The sequence below is a fragment of the Hyla sarda genome, unplaced genomic scaffold, assembly GCF_029499605.1.
Source record: "Hyla sarda isolate aHylSar1 unplaced genomic scaffold, aHylSar1.hap1 scaffold_2680, whole genome shotgun sequence".
NCBI lineage: Eukaryota > Metazoa > Chordata > Amphibia > Anura > Hylidae > Hyla > Hyla sarda.
Window position 1 is genome coordinate 223 of NW_026609375.1, and position 17,278 is coordinate 17,500.

Consider the following 17,278-nt stretch of genomic DNA (forward strand, 5'->3'; position numbering starts at 1 on the left):
CGTCTCATACACCAGAATACTACAATATAACGTCTCATACACCAGAATACTACAATATAACGTCTCATACACCAGAATACTACAATATAAACATCTCATACACCAGAATACTACAATATATCGTCTCATACACCAGAATACTACAATATAACATCTCATACACCAGAATACTACAATATAACGTCTCATACACCAGACTACTACAATATAACGTCTCATACACCAGAATACTACAATATAGCGTCTCATACACCAGACTACTACAACATAACATCTCATACACCAGAATACTACAATATAACATCTCATACACCAGAATACTACAATATATCATCTCACTAACATCAGGATAATACAATGTGACACTTTATATTCTGATACCCCATACAATGTAACACCCTGTATACTGATACTGCGATGCAGTGTAACACTGTATAAAGTGATGTTGTGATATAATATTACTTTATTGACGATGTATATTTCTATATATGACAAGTTTATTGCCTCTTGTTGTTTTTTTAACCTAGATGAATCGACCAATTCAGGTGAAACCTGCCGACAGCGAGAGCCGAGGAGGTAGAGAGCATAATACAACTCTATAATACACTGTCCACATGTCTGTCCCTCCTCCTCCCCCCCCCGTCCCTCTCCTCGCCCCCCCCCCCATCCCGTCCCTCCTCACCCCCCCCCCCCCGTCCCACCTCGCTCCCCCCCCCCCCCGTCCCACCTCGCTCCCCCCCCCCCCCGTCCCTCCTCGCCCCCCCCCCCCCGTCTGTCCCTCCTCGCCCCCCCCCCCGTCTGTCCCTCCTCGCCCCCCCCCCCCCCCGTCTGTCCCTCCTCGCCCCCCCCCCCCCCCCCCCCCGTCTTTCTCTCTCCTCACACCTTCTCTCTCGCACACAGAAGACCGGAAGCTTTTTGTGGGAATGTTGGGGAAGCAGCAGTCAGATGAAGACGTCCGCAGAATGTTTGAACCTTTTGGAATTATAGATGAATGTACGGTTCTCCGGGGGCCGGACGGAACCAGCAAAGGTACTAAAACACTCCATCACAGCTAATTGTACCTGACCTGTGTATTGTACCTGACCTGTGTATTGTACTGTGTTCTTAATATACACAGATCAGCAGTGACATCATTATCAGTGATGTCACCGCTGATCTCTGTGTATATAATCAGTGATGTCACCGCTGATCTCTGTACATATTATCAGTGATGTCACCGCTGATCTCTGTGTATATTATCAGTGATGTCACCGCTGATCTCTGTGTATTAATCAGTGATGTCATTGCTGATCTCTGTGTATGTGGGGGTGTACTGTGATGCGGTGTTGCCGTGTTGTGTAGTAATGTGGTGTCTCCCACACTTAGGTTGTGCATTTGTGAAGTTTCAGACACACACAGAGGCGCAGGCGGCCATTAACGCTCTTCACGGGAGTCGGACTCTGCCGGTAAGACTCTCTATACTCTGTCATCTCTATCATTATACCTGGCATGTGGGCTCCCCCTGGTGGATGAGCCTGAGCACTGCACCCTGATGTCTATGTATACCCCTCACTATATATATATATATATATATATGTGTCATGTCAGTATACTCTGTACTGTATATAAACAAAATTGTTCTTACCTGTAATTTTGATTTCCTTGAGTCCTAAGGCAGCACACACCATTGGGATATTTCATCCCCCAGACTCCACCCTAGGACCGTCCACCTAGCAAGATAATCAAGAAATTAGCTTAGTTAATTGTTCACCTGATAAGAACCCTCTCCTACAAATCACACCTGTGTATTAAATTCCATAAAAAACTAGTATTGGGAGGGTATTTGTGTGCTGCATTAGGACTCAAGGAAATCAAAATTACAGGTAAGAACAATTTTGTTTTTCCTATTCGTCCTAAGGCAGCACACACCAATGGGATCTAAAATAGAATCCATAGGGAGGGTAAATCTTAAATGACAATAGCATCAAAGGCTGAATTCTAAGCCTATACTCGAGAATTTCACACGATAAGTGCGGACCAAGAGGCTGCATTACAGACTCAAAAATTGGACCCACTTTGCCGGTCAGGAGGAAGTTGAACTGGCAGAACAATCTGAAGAATCTGGAAGAAAAGAAAAGATTTGCTTTCTTTTGCTCAAATCCAAGAGATGGAAGAAAACCAACTCCACCTCAGATCTATGCACTTCAACCACTTCTGGCCGGGAAGGACAACAATTTGCTGATCTCAGCTAGTTAACGCTTTGTTTAGGACAAGACAAGAGCCTCCTAACATCCAATGAGGATTATTCTTCTACTGTTCTGTAATAGGAGCCTTCAGGTACAGTACAGGGTCTAGTCCAAGAACTTCATCCTCTGGCAGCGGCCTGGGATTTATGAAGGAAGGTGACCATTTCTTCTATCCTTCTGGTAGATACTTTTCAGAACAAGAGGAATTCTCAGGCTAAATCAAATACAATTTTCTCATCACCTTATGGAATCTTATGAACACACAGTGACTTCACATTCTGTAGTCCTTGTATGACAGATGGTTCTTCACGAAAGAAATACAATTCCTAATGGAGACTCAAGTGTCGCTGAATTTCCTTAGCAAGGGATCAACCATGAAGGGATTTTTTGAGTATTAATCAATTGAAGCAAGTTGCAAAGATAATAGGAATCTTGTCTACAGCAAAAATCTTGGTGAAGAAGAATCGTAGAGAATTCTCTCTCAAATACATAATGGTTTGAAAAACCAGACACTGAAAACCAGACAGGACGACCATGACAATGGATACAGTGGAAACCAGACAGGACGACCATGACAATGGATACAGTGGAAACCAGACAGGACGACCATCACAATGGATACAGTGGAAACCAGACAGGACGACCATGACAATGGATACAGTGGAAACCAGACAGGACGACCATGACAATGGATACAGTGGAAACCAGACAGGACGACCATGACAATGGATACAGTGGAAACCAGACAGGACGACCATCACAATGGATACAGTGGAAACCAGACAGGACGACCATCACAATGGATACAGTGGAAACCAGACAGGACGACCATCACAATGGACTCAGTGGGGTCTTCTGTAAGATTTCTTAATGAAGAACATTGGTGGAAAACAATTTCACTAACAGAACATCTCGCCTGGTTGATCGGCATCCTGCGGAGGTGCAATCTCTCCAATAACTGGTTGAACTCAGAGGCACCAGACTATTTCCGGATCTTCTAGATTCTACAATCTACTAGAAGAGGTTCAAGTCACACTTTGATGGTCTAGTCTCTTCTGTCACATAAGATCTTCCACTATGTAGCTTTAAGATTCTAGGATAAGCTTTGCTGAATCATAATACACTTGTAGAATGGACTGGTTGTTGGTTTCTTGTATAGATCAGGACTGGATTTCTTTGATACAGTTAAACTGCTACAAAGTCAACCACATCTTCAGTGATGAATGTATATACCATTTTAGGGCTGAAGATAGCATTGCTGAATATTACCGCCTTTCTACATGCCAGAAGGAAAACCAACAACCGGACCTGGAGATCTCTGAAGTGGCTCTTTGTCTAACACACAATCTATGTGGCTGAAGGGAGATGGTGAATGTCTCTTCAATAGAATAGACACTCAAATGAGAGACCTGGAGCAGATGGTTGGGATTATTCTGGTGGTAAAAGAAAAGAATGAAAGGATCCATTTTCTGGTTAAAGAAGAATTACTGCTTGTAAACAGCCAAGAGTCCATCACCACACGAACGATCTGGAGACCGATCTGCTACCACAATAGACTCTTCATAAGATCATTGGGACCAGAGACAAGGAAGAGCTTGGACTTAGAGATGAGCATCACTTAGACAACAAACCGGACCCTTGGGTTTAGGTGACAGATCTTATAGAAACCATCTCAACTTCTTCCTCCAAGTCTGGACCTGGACACAGAAGACAGTAAAGTCTAAGATATAAAGATGTGAATATCTTCTATCATGGTGACTGCCATGTGCCAACTAGAAGCTGTAGCCTTATCTGATAATGTACAAGTCATCGCCCGATGTAAATCAGACCCAAGGGAATGGAACTACTTTAGTTTGATGCCTATAATGTGGTGACATTTCTGCCACATACTACACGCCAAGGCTCAGACCTATGTATTGTTATACAGAGGCTCCATCTGACGGGTCTGATATCTGTAAGATAAACATATATTAGTCCATTATAGTGATGAGAACCACAGAACCACCAGCAAAAAGGTGGAACAACATATTGGTGCCAGATCCACTACAAAAATAAACACAAGGCAGTGGATACACATGACAGTATACAGAACACTATACACAAGGCAGTATATACACATGACAGTATACAGAGCACTATACACAAGGCAGTGGCTCCACATGACAGTATACAGAGTATATACACAATGGATGAGACTACACATGACAGTATACAGAGCACTATACACAAGGCAGTGGATACACATGACAGTATACAGAGCACTATACACAAGGCAGTGGATACACATGACAGTATACAGAACACTATACACAAGGCAGTGGATACACATGACAGTATACAGAACACTATACACAAGGCAGTGGATACACATGACAGTATACAGAACACTATACACAAGGCAGTGGATACACATGACAGTATACAGAACACTATACACAAGGCAGTGGATACACATGACAGTATACAGAACACTATACACAAGGCAGTGGATACACATGACAGTATACAGAACACTATACACAAGGCAGTATACAGAGCACTATACAGAAGGCAGTGGATACACATGACAGTATATACAAGGAAGTGGATACACGACAGTATACAGAAGGCAGTGTATACACATGACAGTATACAGAACACTATACACAAGGCAGTATATACACATGACAGTATACAGAGCACTATACACAAGGCAGTATATACACATGACAGTATACAGAACACTATACACAAGGCAGTGGATACACATGACAGTATACAGAGCACTATACACAAGGCAGTATATACACATGACAGTATACAGAGCACTATACACAAGGCAGTGGATACACATGACAGTATACAGAACACTATACACAAGGCAGTGGATACACATGACAGTATACAGAACACTATACACAAGGCAGTGGATACACATGACAGTATACAGAGCACTATACACAAGGCAGTGGATACACATGACAGTATACAGAGCACTATACAGAAGGCAGTGGATACACATGACAGTATATACAAGGAAGTGGATACACGACAGTATACAGAAGGCAGTGTATACACATGACAGTATACAGAACACTATACACAAGGCAGTATATACACATGACAGTATACAGAGCACTATACACAAGGCAGTATATACACATGACAGTATACAGAACACTATACACAAGGCAGTGGATACACATGACAGTATACAGAGCACTATACACAAGGCAGTATATACACATGACAGTATACAGAGCACTATACACAAGGCAGTGGATACACATGACAGTATACAGAACACTATACACAAGGCAGTGGATACACATGACAGTATACAGAACACTATACACAAGGCAGTGGATACACATGACAGTATACAGAGCACTATACACAAGGCAGTGGATACACATGACAGTATACAGAGCACTATACAGAAGGCAGTGGATACACATGACAGTATATACAAGGAAGTGGATACACGACAGTATACAGAAGGCAGTGTATACACATGACAGTATACAGAACACTATACACATGACAGTATACAGAGCACTATACACAAGGCAGTATATACACACGACAGTATACAGAAGGCAGTGGATACACATGACAGTATATACACATGACAGTATACACAAGGCAGTGGATACACATGACAGTATATACAAGGAAGTGGATACACGACAGTATACAGAAGGCAGTGTATACACATGACAGTATACAGAACACTATACACATGACAGTATACAGAGCACTATACAGAAGGCAGTATATACACATGACAGTATACAGGATATGCACAATGGAAGCGACTACATAACTGTATACAGGGTACAATACAATATGTCTCTAGATGTTACGGACACAATAGATCGACAACAAGAGTATATATAATATAATACAACTCCTGAGTATATAGGAAGAGACGTCTCCAAACAAGGAGATAACAGGAGCCATAGCTTGTATCTATAACCCCAATAGATTTATGTAGTCAATGGCCAAGAACATGTAACACAATCCCTACAGGCTTTATCAACTAATGACAGAGTAATAATCTGTATATATCTAAGTAATAACCTTCACCCCAGTATATAGCAGACAACAGGAGCAAAGGCTGGAATATACAAGCACTACAGGTTCCATGCAGACTATAAGGCTGACAACAGGAACAGCTTGTATTCACAGGCACTATAGGGTTAATACAGTCTATATAACTATAGTCAGCAATATATTGTATTCACAGGCACTATAGGGTTAATACAGTCTATATAACTATAGTCAGCAATACATTGTATTCACAGGCACTATAGGGTTAATACAGTCTATATGACTAACTATAGTCAGCAGTAGGGAGCAAAGCTTGTATACAGGACACTACAGGCTCTATGGATCTGATAACAGAACAATAACTTGTATACAGGACACTACAGGCTCTATGGATCTGATAACAGAGAACAATAACTTGTATACAGGACACTACAGGCTCTATGGATCTGATAACAGAGAACAATAACTTGTATACAGGACACTACAGGCTCTATGGATCTGATAACAGAACAATAACATATACAGGACACTACAGGCTCTATGGATCTGATAACAGAGAACAATAACTTGTATACAGGACACTACAGGCTCTATGGATCTGATAACAGAGAACAATAACTTGTATACAGGACACTACAGGCTCTATGGATCTGATAACAGAACAATAACTTGTATACAGGACACTACAGGCTCTATGGATCTGATAACAGAACAATAACTTGTATACAGGACACTACAGGCTCTATGGATCTGATAACAGAACAATAACTTGTATACAGGACACTACAGGCTCTATGGATCTGACTGATAACAGAACAATAACTTGTATACAGGACACTACAGGCTCTATGGATCTGATAACAGAACAATAACTTGTATACAGGACACTACAGGCTCTATGGATCTGATAACAGAGAACAATAACTTGTATACAGGACACTACAGGCTCTATGGATCTGATAACAGAGAACAATAACTTGTATACAGGACACTACAGGCTCTATGGATCTGATAACAGAACAATAACTTGTATACAGGACACTACAGGCTCTATGGATCTGATAACAGAACAATAACTTGTATACAGGACACTACAGGCCCTATGGATCTGATAACAGAGAACAATAACTTGTATACAGGACACTACAGGCCCTATGGATCTGATAACAGAGAACAATAACTTGTATACAGGACACTACAGGCTCTATGGATCTGATAACAGAACAATAACATATACAGGACACTACAGGCCCTATGGATCTGATAACAGAACAATAACTTGTATACAGGACACTACAGGCTCTATGGATCTGATAACAGAGAACAATAACTTGTATACAGGACACTACAGGCTCTATGGATCTGATAACAGAACAATAACTTGTATACAGGACACTACAGGCTCTATGGATCTGATAACAGAACAATAACTTGTATACAGGACACTACAGGCTCTATGGATCTGATAACAGAACAATAACTTGTATACAGGACACTACAGGCCCTATGGATCTGATAACAGAGAACAATAACTTGTATACAGGACACTACAGGCCCTATGGATCTGATAACAGAGAACAATAACTTGTATACAGGACACTACAGGCTCTATGGATCTGATAACAGAACAATAACATATACAGGACACTACAGGCTCTATGGATCTGATAACAGAACAATAACTTGTATACAGGACACTACAGGCTCTATGGATCTGATAACAGAGAACAATAACTTGTATACAGGACACTACAGGCTCTATGGATCTGATAACAGAACAATAACTTGTATACAGGACACTACAGGCTCTATGGATCTGATAACAGAACAATAACATATACAGGACACTACAGGCTCTATGGATCTGATAACAGAACAATAACTTGTATACAGGACACTACAGGCTCTATGGATCTGATAACAGAACAATAACTTGTATACAGGACACTACAGGCTCTATGGATCTGATAACAGAGAACAATAACTTGTATACAGGACACTACAGGCTCTATGGATCTGATAACAGAACAATAACATATACAGGACACTACAGGCTCTATGGATCTGATAACAGAACAATAACTTGTATACAGGACACTACAGGCTCTATGGATCTGATAACAGAGAACAATAACTTGTATACAGGACACTACAGGCTCTATGGATCTGATAACAGAACAATAACTTGTATACAGGACACTACAGGCTCTATGGATCTGATAACAGAACAATAACTTGTATACAGGACACTACAGGCTCTATGGATCTGATAACAGAACAATAACTTGTATACAGGACACTACAGGCTCTATGGATCTGATAACAGAGAACAATAACTTGTATACAGGACACTACAGGCTCTATGGATCTGATAACAGAACAATAACTTGTATACAGGACACTACAGGCTCTATGGATCTGATAACAGAACAATAACTTGTATACAGGACACTACAGGCTCTATGGATCTGATAACAGAACAATAACTTGTATACAGGACACTACAGGCTCTATGGATCTGATAACAGAACAATAACTTGTATACAGGACACTACAGGCTCTATGGATCTGATAACAGAGAACAATAACTTGTATACAGGACACTACAGGCTCTATGGATCTGATAACAGAACAATAACTTGTATACAGGACACTACAGGCTCTATGGATCTGATAACAGAACAATAACTTGTATACAGGACACTACAGGCTCTATGGATCTGATAACAGAACAATAACTTGTATACAGGACACTACAGGCTCTATGGATCTGATAACAGAACAATAACTTGTATACAGGACACTACAGGCTCTATGGATCTGATAACAGAACAATAACTTGTATACAGGACACTACAGGCTCTATGGATCTGATAACAGAACAATAACTTGTATACAGGACACTACAGGCTCTATGGATCAGATAACAGAACAATAACTTATATACAGGACACTACAGGCTCTATGGATCTGATAACAGAGAACAATAACTTGTATACAGGACACTACAGGCTCTATGGATCTGATAACAGAACAATAACTTGTATACAGGACACTACAGGCTCTATGGATCTGATAACAGAGAACAATAACTTGTATACAGGACACTACAGGCTCTATGGATCTGATAACAGAATAATAACTTGTATACAGGACACTACAGGCTCTATGGATCTGATAACAGAACAATAACTTGTATACAGGACACTACAGGCTCTATGGATCTGATAACAGAACAATAACTTGTATACAGGACACTACAGGCTCTATGGATCTGATAACAGAGAACAATAACTTGTATACAGGACACTACAGGCTCTATGGATCTGATAACAGAGAACAATAACTTGTATACAGGACACTACAGGCTCTATGGATCTGATAACAGAACAATAACTTGTATACAGGACACTACAGGCTCTATGGATCTGATAACAGAACAATAACTTGTATACAGGACACTACAGGCTCTATGGATCAGATAACAGAACAATAACTTATATACAGGACACTACAGGCTCTATGGATCTGATAACAGAACAATAACTTGTATACAGGACACTACAGGCTCTATGGATCTGATAACAGAACAATAACTTGTATACAGGACACTACAGGCTCTATGGATCTGATAACAGAGAACAATAACTTGTATACAGGACACTACAGGCTCTATGGATCTGATAACAGAACAATAACTTGTATACAGGACACTACAGGCTCTATGGATCTGATAACAGAACAATAACTTGTATACAGGACACTACAGGCTCTATGGATCTGATAACAGAATAATAACTTGTATACAGGACACTACAGGCTCTATGGATCTGATAACAGAACAATAACATATACAGGACACTACAGGCTCTATGGATCTGATAACAGAACAATAACTTGTATACAGGACACTACAGGCTCTATGGATCTGATAACAGAACAATAACTTGTATACAGGACACTACAGGCTCTATGGATCTGATAACAGAACAATAACTTGTATACAGGACACTACAGGCTCTATGGATCAGATAACAGAACAATAACTTATATACAGGACACTACAGGCTCTATGGATCTGATAACAGAGAACAATAACTTGTATACAGGACACTACAGGCTCTATGGATCTGATAACAGAATAATAACTTGTATACAGGACACTACAGGCTCTATGGATCTGATAACAGAACAATAACTTGTATACAGGACACTACAGGCTCTATGGATCTGATAACAGAACAATAACTTGTATACAGGACACTACAGGCTCTATGGATCTGATAACAGAGAACAATAACTTGTATACAGGACACTACAGGCTCTATGGATCTGATAACAGAGAACAATAACTTGTATACAGGACACTACAGGCTCTATGGATCTGATAACAGAACAATAACTTGTATACAGGACACTACAGGCTCTATGGATCAGATAACAGAACAATAACTTATATACAGGACACTACAGGCTCTATGGATCTGATAACAGAACAATAACTTGTATACAGGACACTACAGGCTCTATGGATCTGATAACAGAATAATAACTTGTATACAGGACACTACAGGCTCTATGGATCTGATAACAGAACAATAACTTGTATACAGGACACTACAGGCTCTATGGATCTGATAACAGAACAATAACTTGTATACAGGACACTACAGGCTCTATGGATCTGATAACAGAACAATAACTTGTATACAGGACACTACAGGCTCTATGGATCTGATAACAGAACAATAACTTGTATACAGGACACTACAGGCTCTATGGATCTGATAACAGAACAATAACTTGTATACAGGACACTACAGGCTCTATGGATCTGATAACAGAACAATAACTTGTATACAGGACACTACAGGCCCTATGGATCTGATAACAGAACAATAACTTGTATACAGGACACTACAGGCTCTATGGATCTGATAACAGAACAATAACTTGTATACAGGACACTACAGGCTCTATGGATCTGATAACAGAACAATAACTTGTATACAGGACACTACAGGCCCTATGGATCTGATAACAGAACAATAACTTGTATACAGGACACTACAGGCTCTATGGATCTGATAACAGAATAATAACTTGTATACAGGACACTACAGGCTCTATGGATCTGATAACAGAACAATAACTTGTATACAGGACACTACAGGCCCTATGGATCTGACTGATAACAGAGAACAATAACTTATATTACTAAGCACAGGAGGCTTCATGCATATATAGCTACCGGAGAGCAGTAGCTTATATACAGGCATTACCTACTTTATACACAAGTACCACATGATATATGCAGACTAATGGCTGACACTTCTATTTACAAGCACTAAAGGGCTTATGCAGACTATATGGCTGACAACAGAGACAATAGCTGGTAACCACAAGCATCACACACTGTATACAGATAATCTGACACAAGCAACAGACGTTATACAGAGTAATCAGTGTCTCACAACCGGGGCGCCCCCAGATGCCGCAAAACCACAACCCCCAGCATGCCAGGACAGAAAGGCCGTACCAACATGCCGGGAGCCGCAGCACAGCAACACCCGGAGGTACCGCAGACTATATGTCTTATACAGAGAGTAACCGCCTGTATCCACAAGTATTATATACTATATACAGACTATATGTCTTATACAGAGAGTAACCGCCTGTATCCACAACATTATATACTATATACAGAGAGTAACCGCCTGTATCCACAAGTATTATATACTATATACAGACTATATGTCTTATACAGAGAGTAACCGCCTGTATCCACAACATTATATACTATATACAGACTATATGTCTTATACAGAGAGTAACCGCCCGTATCCACAAGCATTATATACTATATACAGCTTGTACAGAGAGAACCGCCTGTATCCACAAGCATTATATACAGACTATACGTCTTATACAGAGAGTAACCACAAGTATTATATACTATATACAGACTATATGGCTTATACAGAGAGTAACCGCCCGTATCCACAAGCATTATATACTATATACAGCGAGTAACCGCCTGTATCCACAAGTATTATATACTATATACAGACTATATGTCTTATACAGAGAGTAACCGCCTGTATCCACAACATTATATACTATATACAGACTATATGTCTTATACAGAGAGTAACCGCCCGTATCCACAAGCATTATATACTATATACAGCTTATACAGAGAGAACCGCCTGTATCCACAAGCATTATATACAGACTATACGTCTTATACAGAAAGTAACCACAAGTATTATATACTATATACAGACTATACGTCTTATACAGAGAGTAACCACAAGTATTATATATACTATATACAGACTATACGTCTTATACAGAGAGTAACCACAAGTATTATATACTATATACAGACTATATGGCTTATACAGAGAGTAACCACAAGCATTATATACTATATACAGACTATATGGCTTATACAGAGAGTAACCACAAGTATTATATACTATAGATGTAATAAAAAAATCGATTCTCGCGATAATCGCGATTTTTCATTTGCCGATACAGAATCGATTCAAAATATTTTTGAATCGATTCTTTTAGGGATGTGGAATTTTTATCTGCGGACGCCCGGAACAGCATGTCATGTCCTGGGCATCAGGAGATAAAAGTTCCACATTAGTGGAGCCGAGCAGGCCGGATCTGACACGGCTATGGAGCGGGCTCCGACTCGTGCCCACTCCGTACTATGCGACCCCCGGCTGATTTCAGTAGCCGGGGGCCGCCGCTAATAGCCAGCATGCGGCAATCGCCGCGGCTGGCTATTAAAGGAGTACTCCGGCGCGCACTTTTCTCATTTTATCCTATCCAGGCTGCAAAATAAAACGCACTTTATCTTACCTGCCAACGAGCCCCCGGAGCTCCGGTACAGTCCGGTACAGGTGTTCGGTCCCCGGGCTGTATTCTTCTTACTTCCTGTTAGTCCGGCACGTCACATGGAGCTTCAGCCTATCACCAGCCGCAGCGATGTCCCGCCTCCGCTGGTGATAGGCTGAAGCTCCATGTGACGTGCCGGACTAACAGGAAGTAAGAAGAATACAGCCCGGGGACCGAACACCTGTACCGGACTGTACCGGAGCTCCGCGGGCTCGTTGGCAGGTAAGATAAAGTGCGTTTTATTTTATTTTGCAGCCCGGACGGGATAACATGAGAAAAGTGAGCACCGGAGTACTAGATCGCCGCTGTCAAAGCTGACAGCGGCGTCTATTGGGATCTATGAATGCTCCCAGGTGGGCGATATATCGGGATGTATCGTCACCTAGACGCTATCGCGATATATCGCGATATATCGAATCGCCACACTGGTATCGCGATTCGAATCGAATCGCCAAATTCTTGACGATTCACACCCCTAATATATACAGATTATATGGCTTATACAGAGAGTAACCACCTGTATCCACAAGTATTATATATACTATATACAGACTATATGGCTTATACAGAGAGTAACCACAAGTATTATATACTATATACAGACTATATGGCTTATACAGAGAGTAACCACCTGTATCCACAAGTATTATATATACTATATACAGACTATATGGCTTATACAGAGAGTAACCACAAGCATTATATACTATATACAGACTATATGGCTTATACAGAGAGTAACCGCCCGTATCCACAAGCATTACAGACCCTATGCAGTCCACATGGCTTATACAGAGAGTAACTGCCAAGGGTTAACACATCTCTGCTGCCCGAACCGCAGGTCATGTGATGTACTGGATAAAGCAAATGTATTTACATATCACCAGTATATATAATGCCAGGGAACCCCCCAAACATGAACCTACCTGCATGAGGAGCACTCACTTCACCAGGCCCCGCACTGTATATATATATACTGTAATAACAGACATGAGGAGCACTCACTCTTCACTAGACCCCACATTGTATATATATATACTGTAATAACAGACATGAGGAGCACTCACTCTTCACTAGACCCCGCACTGTATATATATACTGTAATAACAGACATGAGGAGCACTCACTCTTCACCAGGCCCCGCACTGTATATATATACTGTAATAACAGGCATGAGGTGCACTCACTCTTCACTAGACCCCACACTGTATATATACTGTAATAACAGACATGAGGAGCACTCACTCTTCACTAGACCCCACACTGTATATATATATATATATACTGTAATAACAGGCATGAGGTGCACTCACTCTTCACTAGACCCCACACTGTATATATATATACTGTAATAACAGACATGAGGTGCACTCACTCTTCACTAGACCCCACACTGTATATATATACTAATAACAGACATGAGGTGCACTCACTCTTCACTAGACCCCACACTGTATATATATATATATATACTGTAATAACAGGCATGAGGTGCACTCACTCTTCACTAGACCCCACACTGTATATATATATACTGTAATATCAGACATGAGGTGCACTCACTCTTCACTAGACCCCGCACTGTATATATATATACTGTAATAACAGACATGAGGAGCACTCACTCTTCACTAGACCCCACACTGTATATATATATACTGTAATAACAGGCATGAGGAGCACTCACTCTTCACTAGACCCCACACTGTATATATATACTGTAATAACAGACATGAGGAGCACTCACTCTTCACTAGACCCCACACTGTATATATATACTGTAATAACAGACATGAGGTGCACTCACTCTTCACTAGACCCCACACTGTATGTATATATATATATACTGTAATAACAGGCATGAGGTGCACTCACTCTTCACTAGGCTCCGCACTGTATATATATATATATACTGTAATAACAGACATGAGGTGCACTCACTCTTCACTAGGCCCCACACTGTATATATATATATATACTGTAATAACAGGCATGAGGTGCACTCACTCTTCACTAGGCTCCGCACTGTATATATATATATATATACTGTAATAACAGACATGAGGTGCACTCACTCTTCACTAGACCCCACACTGTATATATACTGTAATAACAGGCATGAGGTGCACTCACTCTTCACTAGACCCCACACTGTGTATATATATATATATACACTGTAATATCAGACATGAGGAGCACTCACTCTTCACTAGACACCACACTGTATATATATATATATATATATATATATATATATATATATATATATATATACACACTGTAATATCAGACATGAGGAGCACTCACTCTTCACTAGACCCCACACTGTATATATACTGTAATAACAGGCATGAGGTGCACTCACTCTTCACTAGACCCCACACTGTATATATATATATATACTGTAATAACAGGCATGAGGTGCACTCACTCTTCACTAGACCCCACACTGTATATATATATATTGTAATAACAGACATGAGGTGCACTCACTCTTCACTAGGCCCTACACTGTATGTATATATATATATATATATATATATATATATATATATATATATATATATATATATACACTGTAATAACAGACATGAGGTGCACTCACTCTTCACTAGACCCCACACTGTATATATATATATATATATATATATATATATATATATATATATATATACTGTAATAACAGACATGAGGAGCACTCACTCTTCACTAGACCCCACACTGTATATATATACTGTAATAACAGACATGAGGAGCACTCACTCTTCACTAGACCCCACACTGTATATATATATACTGTAATAACAGACATGAGGAGCACTCACTCTTCACTAGACCCCACACTGTATATATACTGTAATAACAGACATGAGGAGCACTCACTCTTCACTAGACCCCACACTGTATATATATACTGTAATAACAGACATGAGGAGCACTCACTCTTCACTAGACCCCACACTGTATATATACTGTAATAACAGACATGAGGAGCACTCACTCTTCACTAGACCCCACACTGTATATATACTGTAATAACAGACATGAGGTGCACTCACTCTTCACTAGACCCCACACTGTATGTATATACTGTAATAACAGACATGAGGTGCACTCACTCTTCACTAGACCCCACACTGTATATATATATATACTGTAATAACAGACATGAGGAGCACTCACTCTTCACTAGGCCCCACACTGTATATATATACTGTAATAACAGACATGAGGTGCACTCACTCTTCACTAGGCCCCACACTGTATATATATACTGTAATAACAGACATGAGGTGCACTCACTCTTCACTAGGCCCCACACTGTATATATATACTGTAATAACAGACATGAGGTGCACTCACTCTTCACTAGGCCCCACACTGTATATATATATACTGTAATAACAGACATGAGGTGCACTCACTCTTCACTAGACCCCACACTGTATGTATATATATATACTGTAATAACAGACATGAGGTGCACTCACTCTTCACTAGGCCCCACACTGTATATATATATATATACTGTAATAACAGACATGAGGAGCACTCACTCTTCACTAGACCCCACACTGTATATATATACTGTAATAACAGGCATGAGGAGCACTCACTCTTCACTAGGCCCCACACTGTATATATATATATACTGTAATAACAGACATGAGGAGCACTCACTCTTCACTAGGCCCCACACTGTATATATATACTGTAATAACAGACATGAGGAGCACTCACTCTTCACTAGGCCCCACACTGTATGTATATATATATATATATATACTGTAATAACAGACATGAGGAGCACTCACTCTTCACTAGACCCCACACTGTATATATATATACTGTAATAACAGACATGAGGAGCACTCACTCTTCACTAGGCCCCACACTGTATGTATATATATATACTGTAATAACAGACATGAGGAGCACTCACTCTTCACTAGGCCCCACACTGTATGTATATATATATATATATATATATATATACTGTAATAACAGACATGAGGAGCACTCACTCTTCACTAGACCCCACACTGTATATATATATATATATATACTGTAATAACAGACATGAGGAGCACTCACTCTTCACTAGACAC

The 17,278-nt window shown here is 40.2% G+C and overlaps 1 protein-coding gene across 1 annotated transcript; it reads left to right on the forward strand.

The window, feature by feature from the left end:
* Positions 1-460: 460 nt before the first annotated feature.
* Positions 461-1,532, forward strand: LOC130324902 (CUGBP Elav-like family member 3-A). Its single transcript, XM_056553283.1, has 3 exons — positions 461-576; positions 901-1,029; positions 1,366-1,532. Exons 1-3 carry the CDS (start codon positions 528-530, stop codon positions 1,530-1,532), a joined length of 345 nt encoding a protein of 114 aa, XP_056409258.1. The 5' UTR covers positions 461-527.
* The last annotated feature ends 15,746 nt before the right edge of the window (positions 1,533-17,278 follow it).